The following is a 22,695-nucleotide window of genomic DNA, read 5'->3' on the forward strand; positions in this document are numbered from 1 at the left end:
AATACAATTCTAAGAACTTTCACGAAAGAAAGAATTGAATAAATTTGTTTGAATACATTTTTAAGTAATTTAAATATTCCCTAACCCAAAATGTAATTTAGTAATTTTAGGAAAATTAAATATTAAAATAAATATTATTTTCATATTTTCGTATTTATTTACAATACGAATTGAAATCATCATTTAAGCTAAATTAAATACATGAGAAGACTGTTTCATGCCAAGAGCTGTTGCTGCTGCTCTGTAGCTTCTTGCAGTCTCGTGCTGCAAGCGAGAATGGCCCACAGTCCACACAGTTTGCCATTGGTTCACATGGAAACGGAACACACACAGTGCAATTGCTGCGTTGGTCGGTCGGTCGCTTCGCTTGTCTCTCTGCTTCGCGCGTTCCATTGCCCAGCGTTTCAGTTGGTGTTCGTTGTTGGTTTACTTAGGCTAGCCTCTTGATCCAGCTCAGTTAGTTCAATTTGAAACTCTGTAGCGTTTGGTTGGAAGCGCGCATCGCGAACAAAACACAAAAAGAAAACTCACAAACTAAACTGACGGCCGCCCTTCTATACAACAATTTTTCGCCTGGTCGTTCGTTTGTTTCTGTTTTTTTTCCTCGTTTTATTTTGGAAATTCGCGCGCGCCAAACTCTAAAAAGGAAGCCACAAGAGCAACAAAAAATAAAGAAAAGAAAAGAACATCAAGAAGAAAACATTTTTCGTCGTGTGTTTACGTCTAGTGTTTTTATGTGTAAAAAACTGTGTAAATGAAATGGCAAAACTAATAATAATAACAAAAACTGTAAATGCCTAAAAATTCAAAACAAAACTAAAAAGTGACTAAACGGTGTTTATAAAACCAATTCATAATTAAAATCATTTCGCTGAAAACTTCTTCAGTTTTTGTGTTGTGTGTTTTGTGTGTGACTGTGTTTTGGGATCTTGGAGGAGTTCCTACACACCACCTGCCACACCCCCAAACGGCCTACTCATGAAATGCAAAAGTTGGTGCAACAAATTCAACAAAATTGTTGGGCGAAAATTCAAGTACATAAAGGTAAATATTAAAAAAAATTACAAGTCATAATTATGAGCAGAAATTTAAAATTTGCAATATAAAAAGTTTATTGTGAAATTCTTCTTGAAATACAATAATAAAATTTTAATACCGAATTAAAAAAAAAAAAAAAAAAATTCCAAGACATTGCATTTCAAAATTTTTTTTTTTTGAAAATTTTAGAAAATTAATTTGTTATTTTTATTTCACTTTCAAATATTTTTTTTTTTTACAAATAAATAACATTTTTAATGTTATTCTTAACTTTACTGATACATTTCAAATAATTTTGTCATTCTTAAATTAACTTGAACATTTTAAATATTTTTTTAAACCAAAATAAAAACTTTTTCAAAAACATTTTAAATTGGTTTCAAACAAATGACAAAATAAATTTTTGACACTCAGACAGCACTTAAAATAAAAAAACAGTTCAAAGTCGCATTAAAAATGCGACGTAAATAAATTTTAAAATAAAAAATTAACTTTAGACATAACATTAAAAAAAGCATTGCAATTAAATAGTCAGTTTTTTTGGCGTGTTTGTAAATTCTTAAAATACTCTCTAAATGAAATTTGAACAAAAATGGGAGGGAAAAAACAATTAAAAATGTTGTTGGTAAACAAAGTAACAACAATAATAAATTTGAAATGAAATTGTGTTCGTTGAGAGCAGCTGTTTTTTATTTTTATTTATTTTTTGTTATTTCATTTTTTATTGACAATTAAAATAAGCAATAAGGCAACAAGATGCAATAACAACTAAATAATAAATCAATTTATTTATTTATTTCATTTTCACTGTAATCAGCCGACGCTTGTTGTTCCCCAACATCACCCTCTCTCTCTCCCCTCATGCTGTTTCTCCAGCTTCTCAGCGTCCCTCGTCTCGCGTGTCCCACTCCCACTTTGTTTCCTTTTTTTTCGCCTTTCACTTGTGCATGTCTCTGTTGCTCACACACACACACACACACACACACACACAGCTGCATATTTTATAATATTTATTTACATTGACGTTGGCGTCGCAGTTGCCGTCGTCGTCGTCGTCTACGTCGCAGCCGCGCCCCGCCATTTGTTTTGTTTACTACGGGCATTTTCTCTGTTGCTGTTGCTGCTGTTATTATTGTCTCTTGTTTGTGTCTTGTCTTTTGCCTTCGTTTTCGTATCATACACACACACACACTCGCATTTTGTTTTGTTCGCCACTTCCTTGTCCTTGTGTGTGTGTGTCTGTGTTCGTGTTTTTCCACCCGATTTTTGTTGTTTATTTTTACATCTTTTACTCGCTCTCTTGTGGGCTACAAATTCTTGAAATTCTTTTCCTTTTTGTTGTTTCTTTCGAACTTTTCCAGCGGGAAAAACGAGTTTTTCCAGACGGCGGTAGAGCATGCATTGCTTCTTCTTGCTTGTTTACAGTTAGGAATGCGGCTGCCTCTTGAAATCGAAATACGAAAAAAAACCATACACACAAAAGAGCAACGACAACAAAATGCGCGCACTCTCTCGCTTGCTCGCTCTTTCTCTCTGTCATCTGCTGTCCATCTCTTTGTGGATTCATTTTGTGGATGTCATTGTGGACTTTGTGTATTTCTTTGGAAAAACTACTAGACAATAAACACACACACACACACACAAACACACATGTGTAGTACGACGACTACAATTATAAAGCATTAAATGTACAACAATTACGCAGCTCCTCGCTCTCTTTCTCTCTGTCCCAAGCTGGTATAATCTGATCTCTCTCGCTCTCTCATTCGTTCGCTTGCTCACGACCTGGCGCACAACTTGTTCGCCTTGTAAAAAATTGAAGGCGCCATCCACACAACAACAACAACGACGACGACAACGACAGCAAATCTCATTGAGCGGCGGCTGCGCTGCTTTGGCCCCATTACGAACCACAACAGCGACGTCGTCGTAGTCGTCGGGCTTCGGCTCTTATGCTGCTTCGTTTGTTGTTGGTATTGCTGTTGCCCTCTCGCGCATTTGCTCTCTCTCTGCTCTGGTGCTGCTGTTGCTCTCTCTCGGCTGCTTTGTGGTAGCCTCAGTTGGAGGCTCACATCATTTTATGTTTTTCACTTCTGATTAGTTTTTGTGGCGCTTTGAAACCGCACGTTTCGTTTCGATTGTGCACGCTTTTCGCTCGCACACACACACACACAGAAACACAAATATATATACACACATAGAGAGTAGCATGTGTGTGTGTTTGCTCTCCTGCTCTCAGTGCGATTAAATAATACTCCACAAAAGGCCAAACAAATTACATAAAATACAAAATACAAGCAACAGCAAAGTTCTCAATTCTCGTTGCATAAATTGTTGTGTTTTCGTTTTCGTGTGTGTTCCGTTAGTTCAAAATTCAAAAACAAAAAAAAGAAGTTCCTAAATACACACAAACAACAACCATAATAAAAACAACAAAAGTCGTCATCGTCGTGTTTTTTGTTGTTGTTCGTTCGTTCGTTCGTTGGTCGTGTTCCTGTTCCGTTCGTTATTTCTCGTGGAAAATTTTGCAAAAAAGCAAACACAAAAAAATTATATTATATAGAAATGAAACGTGCGTTGTCTTTATTATAAGTACATATAGAAAAATCTATTATCAATTTATTGAAAATATCAAGTACAAGCAAAAAGAAAAAAAATCAAAAACAAAATCCAAGTGCGACAAATAAATAAATTAAAATTCAATACATAGAGAAATACGCGCGCGCATCTTCTTCTTCCACTGCCCTAACATATATATACATACATATATGTATACGTTTGTATGTATGCTTGGTGCGTAGCCAGCCAGCCCATTGGAATTTGTATCGTGAAACGCAATTACAGCATAAAATACACAAACAGAGCGAACGAGTGAGCGAGCAAGCGAACGCATGCTGCGCTCCCCCAACATCAGCGACGTAAGTGTGAGCGGGAGAGTAGAGATTGCTGCTTGTCTGAAGTTATTTGGGAGAGCGGCGTGTGTTGTTCCAATTGGAATTTGCAGTTATGCATTTTGCATGTGTTGCTGTTGTTGTTGAGTGTTTGTGTTTGTGTTTGCTTGCGTTTCTTTCTGTCTGTGTTTTTCATTCATAAGCGCAGTTTCAACTGCTGCTGCTGTTGCTGTTGTAGTAGGCTTTGTTTTTGCTGTCCCCGGAGTATTTCATTGTTTTTGTTGGCAAAACACAAAATTTCACGTAATAAAGTCATTATTATTATTCTTATACGATTTGTGCGTTATCTCGATAGAGTTCTTTGATTACCAATTGAATTGTTTGGGGGCAATTTCGAATTCCCAATGCAGCAGGTATCGTAACGTAGAATCGTAAATGTCTAGAAACTTGATCGGGTTTTACCCCAACAACAACACACACACGCACATGGCAACCGTCGATCTTTATCTATAGAGAAACCTACCCCACTTGATCTCTAAAAGAAACAAAAATTATGCAAAACATGTCGCAAAGCGCCCAAAAAAACAAAAAAAAAAAAGATACTCGTATTATTATTGCCAGCTCGAATCGCCTACAGCAGCAACAATAACATTGGCAGTACTTTTTTAATATTAAATAGACAGGCTATAAATAGCCAAAGCAGCCAACAACTACAACACCAAAATCCAAATAATCAAAAAAGAGAAGAAAAAAAAAACGCTTAGCAAAATTTCCGCGAATTTTTCGCTGCTGGCTGTTTATATATTTTCTTGCCTCGTTTTTTTCATGCTTGCCATTTTTTTTTTTTCGGTTGTTGTATTTAATTTCCACGCCCACAACAAAGCAATCGAAATGATTTCAATGCAAAAAAAAAGAAGAACGAAGAAAAAAATTAACAATCTAAACGAACTGTTACAAACATTAAACATTTTTTCGCAGCATTTCACAATAACAATGATTGTGTTATAAATTTAGCTTTTCAATTATTTGCAATTTATATTTAACACTGAAATAGCATAGTTTATTATTATACACTTTAAGCTATGATGCAGTTCAAGTTTCATATTACTGTTTAGACTTCAAAAGTTCCTCATAATATACTAATTCAACCATAATATACTAAAATTTTAGTATATTTTCTTGAATTCTTATTTCCGTCGAGGCTTCAACTTTTTAGCAGTTTTTTCGATACTTCTTTCTACTTTAGGAAATACTTTTGCTTTTATAATATACTAATACTTCGATAAGATAGTACAATTTTAGTATATTCTCTTCAATTCTTATTTTTTCTGCCTAGTTTCAAACTTTTTAGCAGTTCCTCCAATCATTCTCTTTTACTTTAGGAAATACTTCTACTTCTATAATATACCACAACTCGTAAAATATTTAAAAATTGTAGTATGTAGTAGTACTAGTAGTAAAATATACCAATACTTTTCAAATATACTAAAATGTTAGTATATTCTCTTGAATTCTTTTTTTCGTCGAGTCTTCAACTTTTTATCAGCTTCTTCAATACTTCTCTTCTACCTCAGCAAATACTACATCTATAATATACTAATAGATCTAAAATATACTAAGATTTTAATATATCCTCTTTAATTCTGTTGTCCGCCAAGTCATAAACTTTTTAGTAACTCCTTTGAGACTTCTCTTCTACTTTAACAATTCTTTTACTTTTAAAATATACCAATATTTTTAAAATATACTGAAATTTTAGTATATTTTCTTGAAAACCTATTTAGCAGCTTCTTCGATTTCTCTTCTACCTTAACAATTCTTTTACTTTTAAAATATACCAATACTTTTCAAATATACTAAAATTTTAGTATATTCTCTTGAATTCTGCTCTTTTTCGGGAAGTTTTTAACTTATCTCTAATAAATTTCAACTTTATAAACTTTCTTCTACTTGTTCTTCAAATCTCAACTGCTTAGCCATATTTTCAATTAATTTTTTTTGGCTGGCTTACGTGCCCAGCGCCACGTTCCACGATGCTAAATGCAACATTAAAATCAAATATCGAAAATATTTTTGTCTAATTTTTGTTTTCTTTTCTTTTTGGGTGTGTGTTGTATTATTTTTTATTGCTGTTATTTAATGTTGCTTCATGTTTATGTTTAAATAAACAGCATTTGTTTATATATATTTAGCGCATTTCTTTCTCGACTCTCGACTGATGTGTGTGTGGGGCACCACTTTCTCCTCCTCCCCCATTCTCTATTGCAACATCCTCTGATGATAAATATAGTATATATATCTTGTCTATCTATATAATTTCGACTGCTTGCAGTTTGCACCTTCTTATTCGCTTTCAATTGGTTGCAATTCGCGCGCTAGACGAAAAATTTTTATTTATAAAACTAAATTGATGACTAGCCAACAAGAGAGAGAGGTGTGGAGTAAGTATAGGAGGGAGGGAAACGAGGAGGGAGTGTGGGTGTGTGTGTGTCTTGGTGAAATGGCGACGAAGCGACAATAAAATAGATTCATTTAAATGTCATTTTTGTCTAGACGCCACAGACGGCGTCGCCGACAATGGATCAGATCGCCTTTGAATAGATATAGAAGTGAATATATTTATAGTATATATAGAGTATAGATATGAGTATCTGAAGCATACAACGCCCACTCTTCTTTAACGATTGGGGGCGCGTTCCAGTTTTTTGTTTGAAATTTTTCCACAATTTTATTTCTTCTGTCTGGGAGTAAATTGTAATAAATATATATTATATATACCATTATAAGATATCGATACATATAGCTTTATTAACTGACTGTGTTTGTAGAGCTCGTTTCGCTGACATTTCCTGTTACTCTTTGTTGTTGCCCCGTTACCAAGTTTATTATTATTTATCTTTTATGGCTTTTTTGACCAGTTTCTTTTTTTTTTTGGTTTTTTGTTTTGTTTTTGCGCCGGGATCCCAAATATCGTTCGATCTGTGACGCAGATCGGACGCTCTCTTATGGCTAATTAGCAAAAAAAAAAAGAAAAAAAAAACAAACGTAAAAAAATCAATTTATGAAATAAAACAAAAAACAAAAGTAGGTTGTTGGCGGCACAGTTCAAAAATAATAAATAAATACTAAAGCAAAATAAATAAAATTCGAAAAAACTTTGATTATTTACTTAAGCGTAGGCGTTAGAATGAGACAGCAACACATCATGACGTCATTAAAAACTATACACAACAGAAAAAATCAAAGAGGCGAGAAAGCCAAAAAAAATTAGTTTTTTGTGAGTTGAAAAACTAAACCAACAACATTCCAATGTGTGACGCACTAACAAAAAAAAAAACTATCGCAACACACAACAAAATTTTCATTGACAAACCCAACAAAAAAATGTTGAGAAAAACAAGAGAGAGGAAGAAAGAAAAAAACACCTGCATTGTTGAAATATTTTTGGGTTTTTTTCCAAAATAAAATAAATGGAAAACTATTAGAAATCGACTCACAATTTGTTGCGACAAGAATTCGAAACTTTTAACTAATAAATCGCATTTATCAACAAAAATTCATCAACATTTGCAGCGTCTAAAATTTTGCTTTTGAGCCTGGTTTCATTTTGGGTGACTTAAATTAGCTGCTGTATTTTTTTTTTAGACTTTCATTGACGCATTTGCTCACCTTGTTTTTATTTAAATTTTTTGCTCTTTGTTGGCATTTTTTTCGAATGCGTTTTGCATAATTTAATAATTTTTCGTATTTTGTGTATTTTACGAGGCGTCGTCGCGCGATATGAAGAAAAACCCGTCACAGACAACGCGTCTGGGCTGAAATCACAGCTAGAGATGGCACTTACGATAGTTATCGATAGTAGCAGGTCGATAACTTTTTACAACGTGCTTTAATAACAACGCCAAAACAAAATAGTAAATTTAGAAATGATCGATAAATCGCTTGTCATTGTCGGCTCCCCTTCCCCTCCGCCCACTAGCTTAATGATCACGCCATATTAAGATCAATTCATAAGCAACCGAAAAAATAAAGACGCGGCGCAATAATAACAACAAAATAGTTTCCAAAATTCTCTCATAGTTAATAGAAATGTTAACAGGTGGCAATGAACTTTATTATATTTTTATGCTTCCAAGTCCTTGAACCCGGAATAAAAACACACACACAACACAACAACTAACAAGAACAACACACGAACGCAGAAGAAGAGAAGAGGAAGCAGCGAGAACAGCATAGCGCAGGTAGTGAGAGCGAGACAGCAAGTGCGTGAACTTGACGTCAATGGCGCATAAGAAGAAGTACAGCACATAAAGCATAGGCCTAAAAAGCTATCTCTCTCGCTCTGTCTGCAGTTGTTGTTGTTGCTGTTGTTGTGCCTTTTGTGGACCTGTTCTGCTTTGCAAGTTCCGCTTTGTCTGTGTGTGGTGTGTGTGTGTGTGTTTGAGCTTTGCGTGTCTTTGTCATTGTTGTGACTTTGTTTTTATTTTCAGCTTTTGCTTTTGCTGGTCGCGACTGCGCGTTGTTTTAATTTATTGCGTTTTCATTTTTACGCGCATTGATTGATTATTTTTACGCTCTCTCGCAGTACTAATTGTTTATCTCTATTTTTGTTGATGTTTTTACAGATTAATACACAACAAGTTGCAACGCCAAGCAGCGGAGCTAGCATCGCAGCCGCCGCCGCCGTCGTTGTCGTCTCTGCCTCGAGCAGCAGCAGCGTCAATAACACTGAGCAGCAGCAGCAACAGCAACAACAACAACAGTTGAATACAACAGCAGCAACAGCAACAACAACAACGACGGCAACAATGCCGGCAATGCCAAAAGAAAAAGCAGCAACTGCAGTGTCCTTAAGCGAATCGCTGAAACTGAAAGACTTCTCTCCTATCTTCTCTGCAATGGCAACATCGGCAACGCGACTGCAGCAACAACAACAGCAGCAACACAACACATGCGGCTGCGGCGCAGAATCAGCAGCAACAACAGCGACTGCAGCAGCAGTAACAGCAACAAACACAGAGAACAACAATAATAACAATAACAACAGCAGCAGCAGCAACAATCGCTATAGCAGCGGTCGCAGCATGTTTATAGGCGGTAAGCTCAGCTCTTGGCAACATTGTTGCTAAGCACACGCATCTAATTCACGCTCTCTCTTTCACTCTCTTTCCAACGCAGGCTACACATCGCCGTTGGCAGCAGCGGTGGCCAGCAACAGTCCGTCAGTGACGTTGACGCCGCAGCGCGTCAGAATGTACAGCGACAACAACACAGCGTCAACGTATCAGCGTCGACTGCAACAGCATCAACAGCAACAACAACAACAGCAGCAGCAACAAGAACAACAACAGCAGCAGCAGCAACAACTACAGCAGCAACAACAACAGCAAGCGTCGACGTCGCCGCCAGCAGCGACGCAACAGACAACGCCGCCGCCACGAAGGTCGCCCACAGACTTTATCTTTGGCAAATACATTGGCGAGGGCAGCTTCAGCATTGTCTACCTCGCTGTCGACATTCACTCGCGTCGCGAGTATGCAAGTAAGTCTAACGGCACACATTCCAATTCCAATTCCATGCCATCTCCTCCCCCTCCCACTGCAAGCTCTCTCTCTCCCTCTATCATTCTCTGGCTGGCGCCAGACGAAACGCCAACGCATCGCTGTCACCTGCTGTTGTCGTTGTCGCCTGCCAACAAATCAGACTGAAAACGAAACCAGCTGTTTCTAGTTTAGCGCTCTCTGCGCCAGGCGACAAAGTTGTCAGAGGAGAGATGCTGCAGGCATTACTATCTTGCATTGGTCACTCGCCAATCACGTGATGACGGCGACAACTGATTAAGTAGCTTTCAAATACACATATGCATACTTGTATGTATGTGTATGTGTGTGTGTGTTGTATGTATTGGAAACCTTTACTAATGGCATTTTTATCTCGCAACTAAATGAATACAAAGGGTGCTAGAGGGTGAAAGAGAGAGCGAGAAGGGAATACACACACACACATTGTGTGCGCTGCTTTTGACGTCTTTTGATAATCAACACACATCAACCAGCAGCTGTCGACGTCGCAGCCAGCGTCGCTGCTGCTGCGCTGTGATAAGGCAACGCACGCAATTGACGACAGTTATATTTTACTATTGTATTGGTGTGTGTGAGTGTTGTTTATTTGTTTATCGATTGAAACAAAAAGACCGCAAATGCTTTTTGACGTCTCGCTTTAAGATCAGCTGCTGCTGCTTCTGCTGCTGAGCAGTCGCGATAAGCGCGTCATAGGCATATTCTAGTGAACGCCTACTTCTCGACTACTTCCACGTTCCACGCTCCACATTGCCAACAACATCCACATCCACACACACATGGCAAATAGTAAGTGGAACAATTGTTGTGTTGTTTATTTGCGCTAAGTCAATTTGCTTGAAGATTTTGTCGTTTCCAACTGTAAATCAATAAAACTTGCAGCGCAAAAACAAAAGCAAGACTTTGGCACGTGTCGCTCGCTAGCAAAAATTATAAAGTGCATACGACGACAAAAGCAACAGAGAGAAATGGCAAAAATGGCGCGTGTCTGCAGTGTAAGCGTTGACTTGACTTTGCTTATGCTGATAAAGCGTAAAAGCAAAAGCAAAAACAGAAAACGCAGAACTCTTTAACAGCAAATTACAATAACAGCAACTACATTAACAGCAGCAACAACATTAACAGCAACAGCAGCATCAGGTGCATGTAAACACAAACAACAGAGGCCGCCATTAACAGCGAGCTTACGCACACACACATACACATGCACACGCATAGCTGTTGTTGTTGTTGTTGTTTATTCACACTTGCAGTCTTGCAAGTAGCTTTCCGTGTGTTGCCCTCTCTGTCTCGCCGTTATGAAATTAACATTTCATTACACAGTCGCGCACGTCAAACAAAATGAGTTTGCACTTTTGACTTTGCATTTTGTTATTGTTATACACACACACCTAGACTTGTGCGTAGACGCGTATGTGTTTATTGAAGTCTGATTTGAAGGTCAACATATGTTTTGTAAGCAGCCACGTAACAACAGCAGCAGCAACAACAACTCACACCACCCACCGCCCCCACCCCCCATTTGGGCTTTGCCCACAATAACGATTTGATTGTTATGTATTGTGTTTTATTGGCACACATTTTCTTTCCAATGTGTTGTGTTGTGTTGTGGCCCACAACAGTTGCTATTTTAAAACACAGCCGACAGCAAAAAGAAGAAAAATAGAAACAGAAACGATAAACGAGCGCAAACCGAATTTCACTCGTATTTTTGTTATTATTTTTGTTGTTGCTCTTAATTTGCTTATAAACAAAACACACAGAGGCGGCAACATTTTTATGGACTCGTCTGGCAACATGTTGCCAACATGTTCCGCCCACTCTGGTTCGTTCTTGCTCTCTTGCGCGGTCTCCCTCCCTCCCACAACAACTCATGATGAACGCAGCAAAAAAAATAAAAATAAATACAAAATTTCGTTTTCATTTCGTTTGTCACATGCATGAGGTGTGAGCAGTCGAGAGTGAGAGAGGGGGCGCGTCTCTCTCGCGTTCGCTACATAATAATGCGTATGTGTAATTTGCGTGTGTGTGTGTGTGTGTGTGTGTGTGTGTGTGTATGTTGTGCTTACGCACTGTAGTTGTTGCTGGTTGGCGTCTGTTTGACGCGCTACGCAAATTCTTGTTACGCATTTTCACATTGTCTGCTTTTGGCTATTTCATCATTTTCGACGCAAATTGCCTTAGCAGCTGTTTCACAATAATTTTCCTCGCTACAATTGTTGCTACCTGAATACAACAAAACGCACACACACAACACACGTGCTCTCAGCTAATCCTGGAGCAGCAGCTGCCTGCAGCTCATTTCCTGAAATTTCACACGCAGCGTAAAGAATGGAGAGTGTGAAATGTGCTCTCAATGTGTTGGAATTTTATGCACTTCCCACGCGCGATCTCAGACTTTAGACTTTGAACTGCAACTTGTTGCCTTGGAACGCATTGGCATTGGCACACACAAACACACACACACGAATGGACAAACTGCAGATCGGCCGTTGAACTGTTTCAAATTCCACTTTGTTGCTTTATTGTTTCCCAGACTGGCAATTTTTTTTTTTTTTTTTTGGGCGCTGAACTCTCGAACTCGTTAAGTTTTAGTAGACAGTCTCCCCTCTTGCTCGCACGCTTGTCTTCTCTACCTGCGTGTGTATTTAAGTGTGTGTGTATGTTTCTTGCTCCTTTTTCTTTTGTGCTTTGTATTCCTATGTTATTTTTAATTACAAGCAGCAGCAGCTGCGCCGTCGCAGCTGGCAGAGAAGAAGAGGGTATTTAACCTTTTGCGCTCTTGCTTTCTTTCTTTGCTTCTCTCTCTCTCTCTCTCTCTCTATCGGTCGCCTTGACGTTTGCTTGTAACATAATATTGATGAATTTGGGTCATTCAACTTAAGAGCGGATCCTTTATTTAGCTGCTGCTTCTTCTTCCATTTGCACCTGCGTGCAGAACTTTGTTGACTTTTTTATGTTTGCTGCAGCTGCTGTCGTTTGTTTATTTGTGGTGGGTGGAACGAGTGGAGTGGGGGGGCATGTTGCTGTGGCACGTGGCAAGGCCAGTTAGTAACTCTCCTCCTTCCCCTCTTACTGCTTGGCTTTTATGAGCAAATTAAGTCGCGCCAGGAAGTCGCGAAAGACTTTTGCTCGTGCTTCCTCTTTTTTTTATTATGCCAAACACATACTGTGTGTGAGAGAGGGAGGGAGATAGTGGCATAGCGGGGCTTGTCTTTTGCTCACTTGTTGTCGTTTGTTTAACAACCAAATTCCACAAAAAAAAACAGCAGAAAAATCCTTTGCGTGCCGTCAACATGTCCATGCACGTCTCGCCCGCCCCCCTCGATGCTCTCCCTAAAGGGCAATAAACTTTTTCTCTAACCAAACGGCAGCAGGCAGCAACAATAACAATAAAAAAGGAGGCGCACTCAAAATTGTTATGACTCAGAAGAAGAAGCAGAGCGCACGCCTTGCTCTTTAACCATTCAGTCCACTTTTTCCCATTCCAATTCCAATTCTCCTTCCACGCAAAAAAGCTCCTTCTGTTTTACCTGCTGCTGCTTCTTATTATTGTTGTTGTTGCCTGTCATAATCTGTTTGGTTTTGTGGGACATATTTAAATGAGTTTCAAGCGAAACGTCAAGTTACGTCATGATGAGAAGAGAGCGACACATGACGAGGAGCATGGGAGAGAGCGAGTAACATAGGCTGAGGGGTAGAGGGGGAACACACTACAGACGCCGCCAATGTTCTTTGCCAATTTTGGGCGGCAGTCGCTAATTAATGAAATTGAAATGCTGTGCGGAACAATGCGAAATGACACATTCACATATGTATGTACATACATGTATTTGTATGTATGTGTGTACTTTGCAATCGACTTTTATCACAATTTTTTGTCAGTTTTATGTCAATTTGCTGTCGCTGCCAAAAAGTTCGCCGTGACAATAAATTAAGCGAGAACACAGCATTAAAAAGTCGCGTGGGTCGCTTTGGAGTCTCGCCTCTCTTTCGTTCTTTGCTTTTTATCGGACGTTGGCAATCAGTTTTATTGCAGCCAACCGCCCAAAAAAAAAACCAAAGACACACTAAGGCGGCCCACGCGACGCTGAAATTTTCCATTGCATTTTACACTTTTGTCAATTGTTATGTGGGAAATCTCCTTAAGTAGTTGAGATCCCTCGCTCTCTTGTGTGCGCTCTCACTTTGTGTTCTCTCTCTCGTGCGGTTCAAACACCTTTTGCTTGCACTAACTTCCTGTTTGCAGTGTGTTCCAATTCCACAACATACCCCAAACGGCCTTGCGCCCAATTAACTAACTATGACTTTTTGGCTGCGCGCTCTCTTCCAATTGGAATGCAATCGAGCAGCATTCGGATGCTGCGTACAGTTGTTTTTGGTTTTTTCTATTTTGTTGCTGTACCCAACAATGAAGTCGGACTCAGTTGCGTCTTCAGTCTTATTTATAGAATCGGTTTGACTCAGTTGTCTCTTTTGCTTTGCCAGCAGCAACAGCCACAACAACAACAACGACTGGTTACAATTGCAATTTATGTCGCACACTATTCCTCTCCCTCTCTCGCTCTGTCAAACTCGTTGTACTGCATTCCATTCGACACACAACAAGTTGCAATGGTTCGCTCTCTCAATGCGCTGCACATTTTTGGAATTGTCGCGCTCTCTCTCTCTCTCTGTCTTCCTCTCTTGCTGATCAGTGGGGCAAACACACTGGAAACTCACATTGGGCAAATATTTATGCTCATGTCTTGCTTTGTTGTTTTGTTTTTATTTTTAAGTGTTTTTTTTTTGTCGTTTTTGGGTGCTGCTCTTGCCCAGCTGCTCAACTTTGTTATTCTTGTTGCTATTTACTTATGTGAATTTTTTTATTGTGGCTGTGTTTTTTTTTTTTATATAGTACTGTGTGCATGCGCCACTGCCGCCAAGTTCAAGGCTGCGCTTTCGTTGGCTTATCAACGTCGCCGCTTCGGGCGTTAAACCCAAAAAACACAGTTTTTTTTTTAACCGCAGCTCAACCAAAAAAAAAAAAATTAAAATAAATAATGCGACGACAACATTTTCAATTAAAATCAACAAGAAAAAAAAATAGAGTAAGAATCGGCTTGGCGAGGGGGAAATACGCGCACGCCATATTCGAATACCTTTTTAATCAATGCCAATAAAACAAAATGAAAAACCAACAAAAAACTATTGCAAAAAAAAAAGAGTAACGAAATCAAATCAAATAAAATAGCAACAATTTCAAGGTCAATTTTATTTTTACGCACTTTTTTGTTGAGCTCTCTTCTCTGTATCGCCGTCTATTTTGGCATGGGAAATTTAAAACGCATAAAAAAAGCGCTCATCGTCGTACGTTGTCGTTATTTTATTTTTTTTATTTGTGTGTTAATCTTTTAATTGCTGTTGTTTTGTTTTTCCTCTTTATACTCCAAGTGTGTGTTAGTGTGTGTTTATTTAGCTGCCACTCGACAACTTATCGCCCCTGATTTGTTTTCTAGACTAAAAAAAAAAAAAGTTTCAGTTGCGATCTTGATAAAAGGCGAAAAAAATGGCATAATACAAAAGGAAAGCAAAAACAAATTCATATTTGTTTTTTTCTATTGCCTATACATATTCACACTCAACAATATTTCGCAGATATAGCCGAGAGTGTAATTTATTATATTCAACTTTGTTTATTCACTTTTTTCGCAAATCAACAAATTTGCGTTTTAAGTTATTTTTTCTCCGCTGTTTTTTGTTTGTTATCATTTCTCGCATTTCGTCTCACTGTTCGGTCGGTCGATCTTCTTGCCAAAAGTCCAACACACAAAACAAAAAAAAAAAGTAAATTGTTTCCCACGTTCCAGCTTTTGATTTTTCTAATTTGCGAATTTCAAACTGGGTTGGCAACGCGAAACTATAAACATGAAGGGAAGGAAAGAAACTGCTGATAAGCGGTCATAATTCATACTGCTGGAAAGAAACCGTTAACCTCTACCCCTTTTTTTGGCTGCCATTTGCCTGTGTTGTGTCTTTGGCGTGGGCCAAAGCTCAAAAGCGTTTCACATCTTTCACAATAAATGTTTCAATGCCAACAGTTTCATGTAGTGTGTGACTAGAGTGTGTGTATGTGTGTGTGTGTGCAGTTCAACAACCAGTTTAGAATTTCTTAGGGAGCAGCAAAGAAGCGAAGCTGCGAAAAAATAAAGCGCTTGTTTAGCGCCCGGGGTTGTTGGGGACGCGGGGAAACAAGTTGGCAAAGCGCGCTCGCTTTCGTTGGCTCTGTCTCTGCCTTCTCTCTGTCTCTTCGTCGCCTGTTAATTTAGCAATTTGAGCAAAATTCCTTTTTCTGCTTTTTTTCTCGTTCGTTCGTTCCCATTCCCATTGTTCGCTTGCCATCTCGCTTGCGCTCGCATTCATTTCAATAAATCACACAAGGAATATTGTATGTGTGGTCACAAGTAGAGCTTTCAATGTGTGTGTGTGCTTGAGTGTGCGATTGACCCACGAAAGTGTCGCTGGCAAGTTGTGCGCCTGAGTGCAGCACTTGGCCATTGACAACTTTGTCGCCTGCGCATTTAAGCATCGCATATTTCGAATGCATATTTTTGGTTGTTATTTTAGCTTAGTAGAATTTATGTTAATGCGTTTAATTGTTAATTACTATTGTAGGGGATTTTGTATATCATTTGGCAAATTGCGTTTATTATAAACTTCATATTAGATATTTGTTTTTTTCTTTGTTTTCTCTTTAATTGATCTTAAATTAGAATTTAGTTAAATGAATGAAGTGATTTATTTGCAGTTTAAACATTAGAATAAAAAGCGTGCAGCTTTGCAAAAGAAATTAATGAATATACAAATTCTTATAAGGAATATAAAAAATTAATATATATTTTGCGACGTTTCTTAATTGTAAACAAAGCATACAAAGGCAGTTGAGTTTGTGTTTTTATAACAGAACATAAAAATGTTAGTCATCGATGAGATTGAGAAAGCTGAATTTCATTGCACGATAACCGACAAACACTCCACTATATGTTAGTGCTAGAGATTATAAAGATTAGAATTCCAATAAAAAATACTAGTTATTTTTAACGAAATTACTTTTGTTTGAAAACATTCTAATTTAAAATTGGACATTTTAGGATAGGTATAATATAGAATTTATAAATTAAAATATATAAAGAAAAACTATACCAAGAAACCCGCCCATATGTAATTTTATACTGAAACTCTAACTAACTGTTTGTCTCTTTCTCTCTACTTGCAGTCAAAGTGTGCGAGAAGCGTCTGATACTGCGAGAGCACAAGCAGGAGTACATCAAGCGAGAGCGAGAGGTGATGCACATGATGACCAACGTGGAAGGCTTTGTGAATCTGTCGTGCACGTTCCAGGATCCACGCTCCCTCTACTTTGTGATGACGCATGCCCGCAACGGCGATCTCCTGCCCTACATCAATCGCGTCGGCAGCTTCGATGTCGCCTGCACCCGCCACTATGCCGCCGAACTTTTGCTCGCCTGCGAGCACATGCATCGTCGCAACGTTGTGCATCGCGATCTGAAGCCCGAGAATATTCTCTTGGATGAGGATATGCACACACTCATTGCGGACTTTGGTTCCGCCAAGGTGATGACACCCCGAGAGCGAACTTTGGCAGCGGCTCAGCTGGCGAGCACCGGAAACAATGAGGCGAACAATGGTCAGCGACGTCGTCGGTCGGCAAGGAGCTCGGATGATGATGACGAGGACAGCGAAGAGTTGTACGATGACATCGATGATGAGGATCAGGAGCAGGATGAACGCAACATCTACTACGGCGTCGAGGAGAACGATGATGATGACGACAATGACGATGATGCCGCCGATGCGGATCCAGCCCGTTCACCACGCAATCGTCGCTTCCAGCGGCGTGCGCGACGTGGCAGCTTTGTGGGAACCGCTCAATACGTTTCCCCCGAGGTGCTGCAGAATGGTCCTATTACACCCGCTGCGGATCTTTGGGCCTTTGGCTGCATCATCTACCAGATGATCTCGGGTCTGCCGCCATTCCGTGGCAGCAACGATTATGTCATCTTCAAGGAGATTCTCGGTTGTGCTGTTGACTTCCCCCAGGGCTTCGATCAGGATGCCGAGGATCTGGTGCGTCGTCTACTCAAAATTGATCCCCGCGAGCGTCTGGGAGCTCAGGATGAATTCGGCTACTACGAGAGCATTCGTGCGCACCCCTTCTTCGCCGGCATCGATTGGCAAACATTGCGTCAACAGACTCCACCTCCCATCTATCCCTATCTGCCCGGTGTTAGCCAGGACGAGGAGCTGCGCAGTGGACATGGTAACAACTACAGTCTGCCCATCAGCGGAGATCTGGAACCCGGACTCGATGAGCGTCAGATCACACGACTGCTTAGCGCTGAACTTGGAGTTGGCAGCAGCGTGGCGGCGCCTGCCCAGAAGCCCTCAACAGCAAAGAGTAAGTCCCGAAAATCAGTTCCCATTGTGACAGCTTTTTAACCTTCTTTCGCTTTGTAGATTCCTTCGACTTGAGCGATGCACAGAAGTTGCAGCGTTTGGAGGCACAAAAGACTGACAAATGGCATGTGTTTGCCGATGGCGAGGTGATCCTCAAGATGGGTTTGGTCAACAAGCGTAAGGGTTTGTTTGCCCGCAAGCGCATGTTGTTGCTGACCACCGGACCCCGTCTCATCTACATCGATCCCGTGCAAATGATCAAGAAGGGCGAGATCCCATGGAGTCCCGAGTTGCGTGCCGAGATCAAGAACTTTAAGATCTTCTTTGTGCATACGGTAAGTGAAATGAATCTCTCAAGGATTTGGCAAATGTTTGATTTGTTGTTGCCGGAAAACGAAACGAAAACAGTTGCAACAGTTTGTTGAACTGCTGCGGAAACAAACGCGTGAGTGTGTGTCTCGAGATGACGTCAGCGGTCGTTAAAAAGCCGCACACACAACACGAACACACACAACAATTATTCATTTGGGTCCAGTTTATAGCGACGGCACGTGTTTACGACCAGCAGCAGCAACCACAAAAGCAACAACAGAAAGCACACTCCTCAATTAAGTGCGGCATTGAAAACTGCACACGCAACGCAGATAAAAACAGAACAGCAACAAAAACAAGCACAGCGCAAGAAACATTTTTAATACCCTTGCATCGCAGGCATTTAAATTTGTCGTCCGTCTGTCTGTCTGTCTGTCCGCCTACTTATGCGCTAACTACTTCGCCACTTTGGCAGCTAGCTCAATGAAACTTGCTACACTTGTGTGTTGTTGCTATAGCTAGCATATAGCTTGAGTTCCGGCAGATCAGACTGCTAGTTAAAAAGTTAGCATGGGAAATGTTTATTTGAAAAATCAACTCAAGTTGTGTCTAGACTTTTTTTTTTTGCTGCAACAATTTTAGATAACAAGCTAGTAAAAATATTTTACTTAAATAGTTTTACAGCACAACATTTTAAATATAGTTTTTAAAAACTTGAGGATGATTAGAAAACTTTATGAAAAATATAACTTCAACTTAACTATTTTCTAGAATATAATTTTAGTAAAGAAATTTGTTAGCGTATTTCACATTCGTTGCGGATGAAAGTAGTTTCATGCTTCTCTTAGTTTTAATGGCTTTTCAACACATTTGTCAATTCTTGTTTGTTGTTTTCTTCTCGAATTCAATTTAGTTTTGTGCTAATTTTCAACTCTTCTCTCTCTTGTTTACAGCCGAATCGCACCTATTATCTGGACGATCCCGATGGCTTTGCCATACAGTGGGCCGAGGCCATTGAAAATATGTCGAAATTATGCTACGGCGATGCAGCAGCGTCAGCAACAACAACAGGTGGCGCCAGCATTTCATCCTTCTCCTGCTCAACCGGCGGCAGCAGCAATAGTTTGGCTGTCTACAGCAGTCCAGCGAATGCTGGCAACTACTCCATTTCGCCTGCCTCCAACAGCAGTTCGCCGACAGCGCGGCGAAGTTCACCCTCTCTCAAACAACAGCAACAACAACAACAAAGCGAAGCGAGAACATCGCCGACAACGACGCGGGGCAAAAAGACAGCGTCGAAATGAACAGCGTTGTCAACAGCAGCAGGTGGCGCCAGCATCTCATCCATCTCCTGTGCAAATGGCGGCAGAAGTCCAGCGAATGGCGGTAATTACTGCAATTCGCCTGCCGCCAACAGCAGTTCACAGACAGCGCGGCGAAGTTTGCAACAACAAAAGCAGTGAGAAGAACATTGTCGCTAAAGGAGCAAAGGGAAAAGGACGGCGTCAACAACAACAGGTGGCGCCAGTTTGAATGTGTACAGTAGTAAAGCGAATGCTGTCAACTACTGCAATTCGCCTGCTTCCAGCGCGGCGAAGTTCGCCCTCGCAACAACAACAACAGAAATAAAGTGAGGCGAACAGCTGAACACGTGTCACGAGTGTCTCGCTTAGATTTAAATGCAAATTAAATTCTAATTTAGCTGAAATTTAGTGCAAAGCAAAACACACATTGAAGGTGCGAGCGAGAAGAAACGAGCACAAAACAGTTGTCGAAAGGGAATTGTAAAAGTTCTAGCAAAATGCAAAGAGTTTAGTGCTAATTAATTAACAACATAAACTAATTAATTCGTTTGTCTATTCGTTTTTCTTCGATTCGATTCGTTTCTGTTGTCTGTGTGTTTGTTTCTTGTCGCGTCGCTGTAAAAAAACATATAAAACATAAATAAGCATAACATACAACACATACACACACATATATAAATATAAATCTAAATCTAAATTTAAACTAAATTAAATTAATTAAATTATTACAACAACACACACATATATACATATATATTTATGATGACCCCGTTTGCAAGGCGTTCTAGTATAAAATAGTTTATCTAATTTTTTTAGCGCGTAGTTAGTCACAATTTAAATGAATTACAAAACGTACATATATACATCTATAGAGAAGAAGATGCTAATGCTGTGGCGCCATCTGGCGGCCAGCTTGCGCCATTTTGCATAACAAACGGGGCTAGACTTAAGTTACAACAAAAACAAAAACACAAAAAATAAACTAAACTAAAACTAAATTCAATTGTATTCAAAGCAGAGCGTAACTAGCAAATGATGTATGTAAAACTGTAAAATAGCTATACATATAATATATATAGATCTAATACATATATATAGAAATACATATATTCTATATAATGGGAGTGTGTTTGTCATGTCACCTAATTGTAAATTGTGTAACTATGTAAATCGATTACATCTATATTCTATATACAACATATATATATTGTACATTAGCTCTATGCGCACGTCTAAAATGCCTAAAACAAAACTAAAATGAAACACAGAGTTTAGCGTAGTTTAGCAGAAGAATGTAGCCGAAAAGTGTGGATAGCTAAAATTAATCGATATAAAAAATCGATTGATTGATGCTTTTCCGCGTAGCTCGCTCAACTTTCTAGTAAGAATTTTTGTATGCTAATTTTTTGATTTTTACAATTAATTTATAATGCTTTTTTGCCCTATAAAGAAACGTATAAGACTTTGAGAAACTATTTAAAACAAGATGAAAACATAAAACAAAACGAAAAAAAAAATATGAAGCAAAAAAAGAAACAGAAACAGAAATATAAATCTATATATAATATATTATATACAACAAACCGAAGAAGCAAAGTAAAAATTAATACAAATTGCATATACAACAAACAAATGAAAAGAAAAAAATATAAAAAATTAAATGAGCTGGAAAAGTGAAGAAATTTAGTTGAAATTACATTTGGCTTTGATTGTTTTTTGTGCTCGAAAAAGAAAAGAAAAACGATGAATTTGTATTTGTAATTGTAAACGTATTTGTTGTAATATTATAATTATAATTTTTTGTTTTTGTTAACTTTTTTGTTGCATTTCGCATAAGGAAGAAGATGAGAAGGAGAAGGAGGAGAGGTTAGCTTAAAAAGTTATATGCAAAACAGGTATAAAATTGAATTTTAACTAAATTAAAAACACAGCAACAACAAAAAAGAGAAAGGAATAAACAAAGAGAAACCTAATTACGATAACGATAAACGATTACGATAACTATGTTTGGCATTTCGGTTCGTTAATCTAAAAAAAAAAAAACAAAAAAATGTAAAACAAGTTTCTAAAACTCGCGCGTATTAGTTCAATTGTAAATCCTAAGTTACGCCTAGACCACGCCCCTATCACACACACATACACCAATACACACACACTCACCCTATTTAGTGTTAAGATTAAGATGGAAGTGAGCGAAGAGCTGTCGTAGTTGTAGATGAAAGAAAGAAAGCAAAAAATACATTTGTACATACATATCGCGTCCCGCATTCGGTGGGCGTGGCCGTAGCAGCAATTTAAACTATCTAGATTAACGCAAAAAAAACAAGAAAAGAAAAACATAAAAAAGAAAAAAAAAAAAACAAACACGTTACGCAAGTATACAATTAATTCAATTAAATTAAATTAATCTAAATTAAATTTAAACATAACTAAATTAAATTGTATAATTTATTGAAAAACAAAAACATAAAACAAATGCAAAGAGAGATATGTAAGAAGCAGCAACTAAATAGTGAGAGCAAACTGTAAATTATTATTATTATTATTAAATCTATATATACATACTATATATATACAAAAAAACACACATCTATATATATATATACCTAAAGTAAATTGGTCAAAACAAAACATAAAAAAAAACAAAAAAAAAAATAAGAACGTATCATTAAAAATTAAAATGAAAAAACATTTTCAAAACAACAAACAAAAAAATTTACAACAAATTTGTTTTTATTTCCAACGAATTGGCAACACAATTTATTTTCTTTCGGATATTGGTCAAGTTCCCCCGACTCCTCCCCCTCCCCCCTTCATCGGAATAATACAAAGAAGAAGAAAAGAAAAACGCATTAGAGAACTAACCGAACTTACAAATAGGTTTCGACAACAACAAGTAGAGCAACAACAACAACACTGTAAAAAAAAACAACACAAAAAAGAGAAAATACAACAGATCTTTGATTTCGACCTTATATGTGCTGCAGTACCTTACAAAAGTCCTTAAACAGGACACTTGAGAAGACGACGAAAGAAAAATCCCAAAAAAAACGATCAACAAACTATTATATATTCCTTTTCTTCTGGCCATTTCCCCCCCTCTCAAAAAAAAAG

At 38.4% G+C, this 22,695-nt stretch overlaps 1 protein-coding gene across 3 annotated transcripts; it reads left to right on the top strand.

The window, feature by feature from the left end:
* The first annotated feature begins 459 nt into the window (after positions 1-459).
* Positions 460-22,197, top strand: LOC117572607 (3-phosphoinositide-dependent protein kinase 1). 3 transcript variants are annotated; one of them, XM_034255548.2, is made up of 6 exons: positions 460-1,044; positions 8,555-9,026; positions 9,108-9,470; positions 16,764-17,966; positions 18,026-18,300; positions 19,231-22,197. In XM_034255548.2, exons 1-6 carry the CDS (start codon positions 979-981, stop codon positions 19,579-19,581), a joined length of 2,730 nt encoding a protein of 909 aa, XP_034111439.1. In that variant the 5' UTR covers positions 460-978; the 3' UTR covers positions 19,582-22,197. The 3 variants fall into 3 exon arrangements, with proteins under 3 accessions (XP_034111439.1, XP_034111440.1, XP_034111441.1); XM_034255549.2 differs by lacking the exon at positions 460-1,044 and adding an exon at positions 3,664-3,956; XM_034255550.2 differs by lacking the exon at positions 460-1,044 and adding an exon at positions 4,188-4,342.
* The last annotated feature ends 498 nt before the right edge of the window (positions 22,198-22,695 follow it).

The sequence above is a fragment of the Drosophila albomicans genome, chromosome 3 (assembly GCF_009650485.2).
Source record: "Drosophila albomicans strain 15112-1751.03 chromosome 3, ASM965048v2, whole genome shotgun sequence".
NCBI lineage: Eukaryota > Metazoa > Arthropoda > Insecta > Diptera > Drosophilidae > Drosophila > Drosophila albomicans.

Bases quoted from the DNA above. Each gene is read 5' to 3' on its own strand.
- LOC117572607 (XM_034255548.2), top strand. From the start codon at position 979: ATGAAATGCAAAAGTTGGTGCAACAAATTCAACAAAATTGTTGGGCGA. The intron at 9,471-16,763 runs GTAAGTCTAACG...CTCTACTTGCAG, and splicing joins CTCGCGTCGCGAGTATGCAA to TCAAAGTGTGCGAGAAGCGT. The intron at 18,301-19,230 runs GTAAGTGAAATG...TCTTGTTTACAG, and splicing joins AGATCTTCTTTGTGCATACG to CCGAATCGCACCTATTATCT.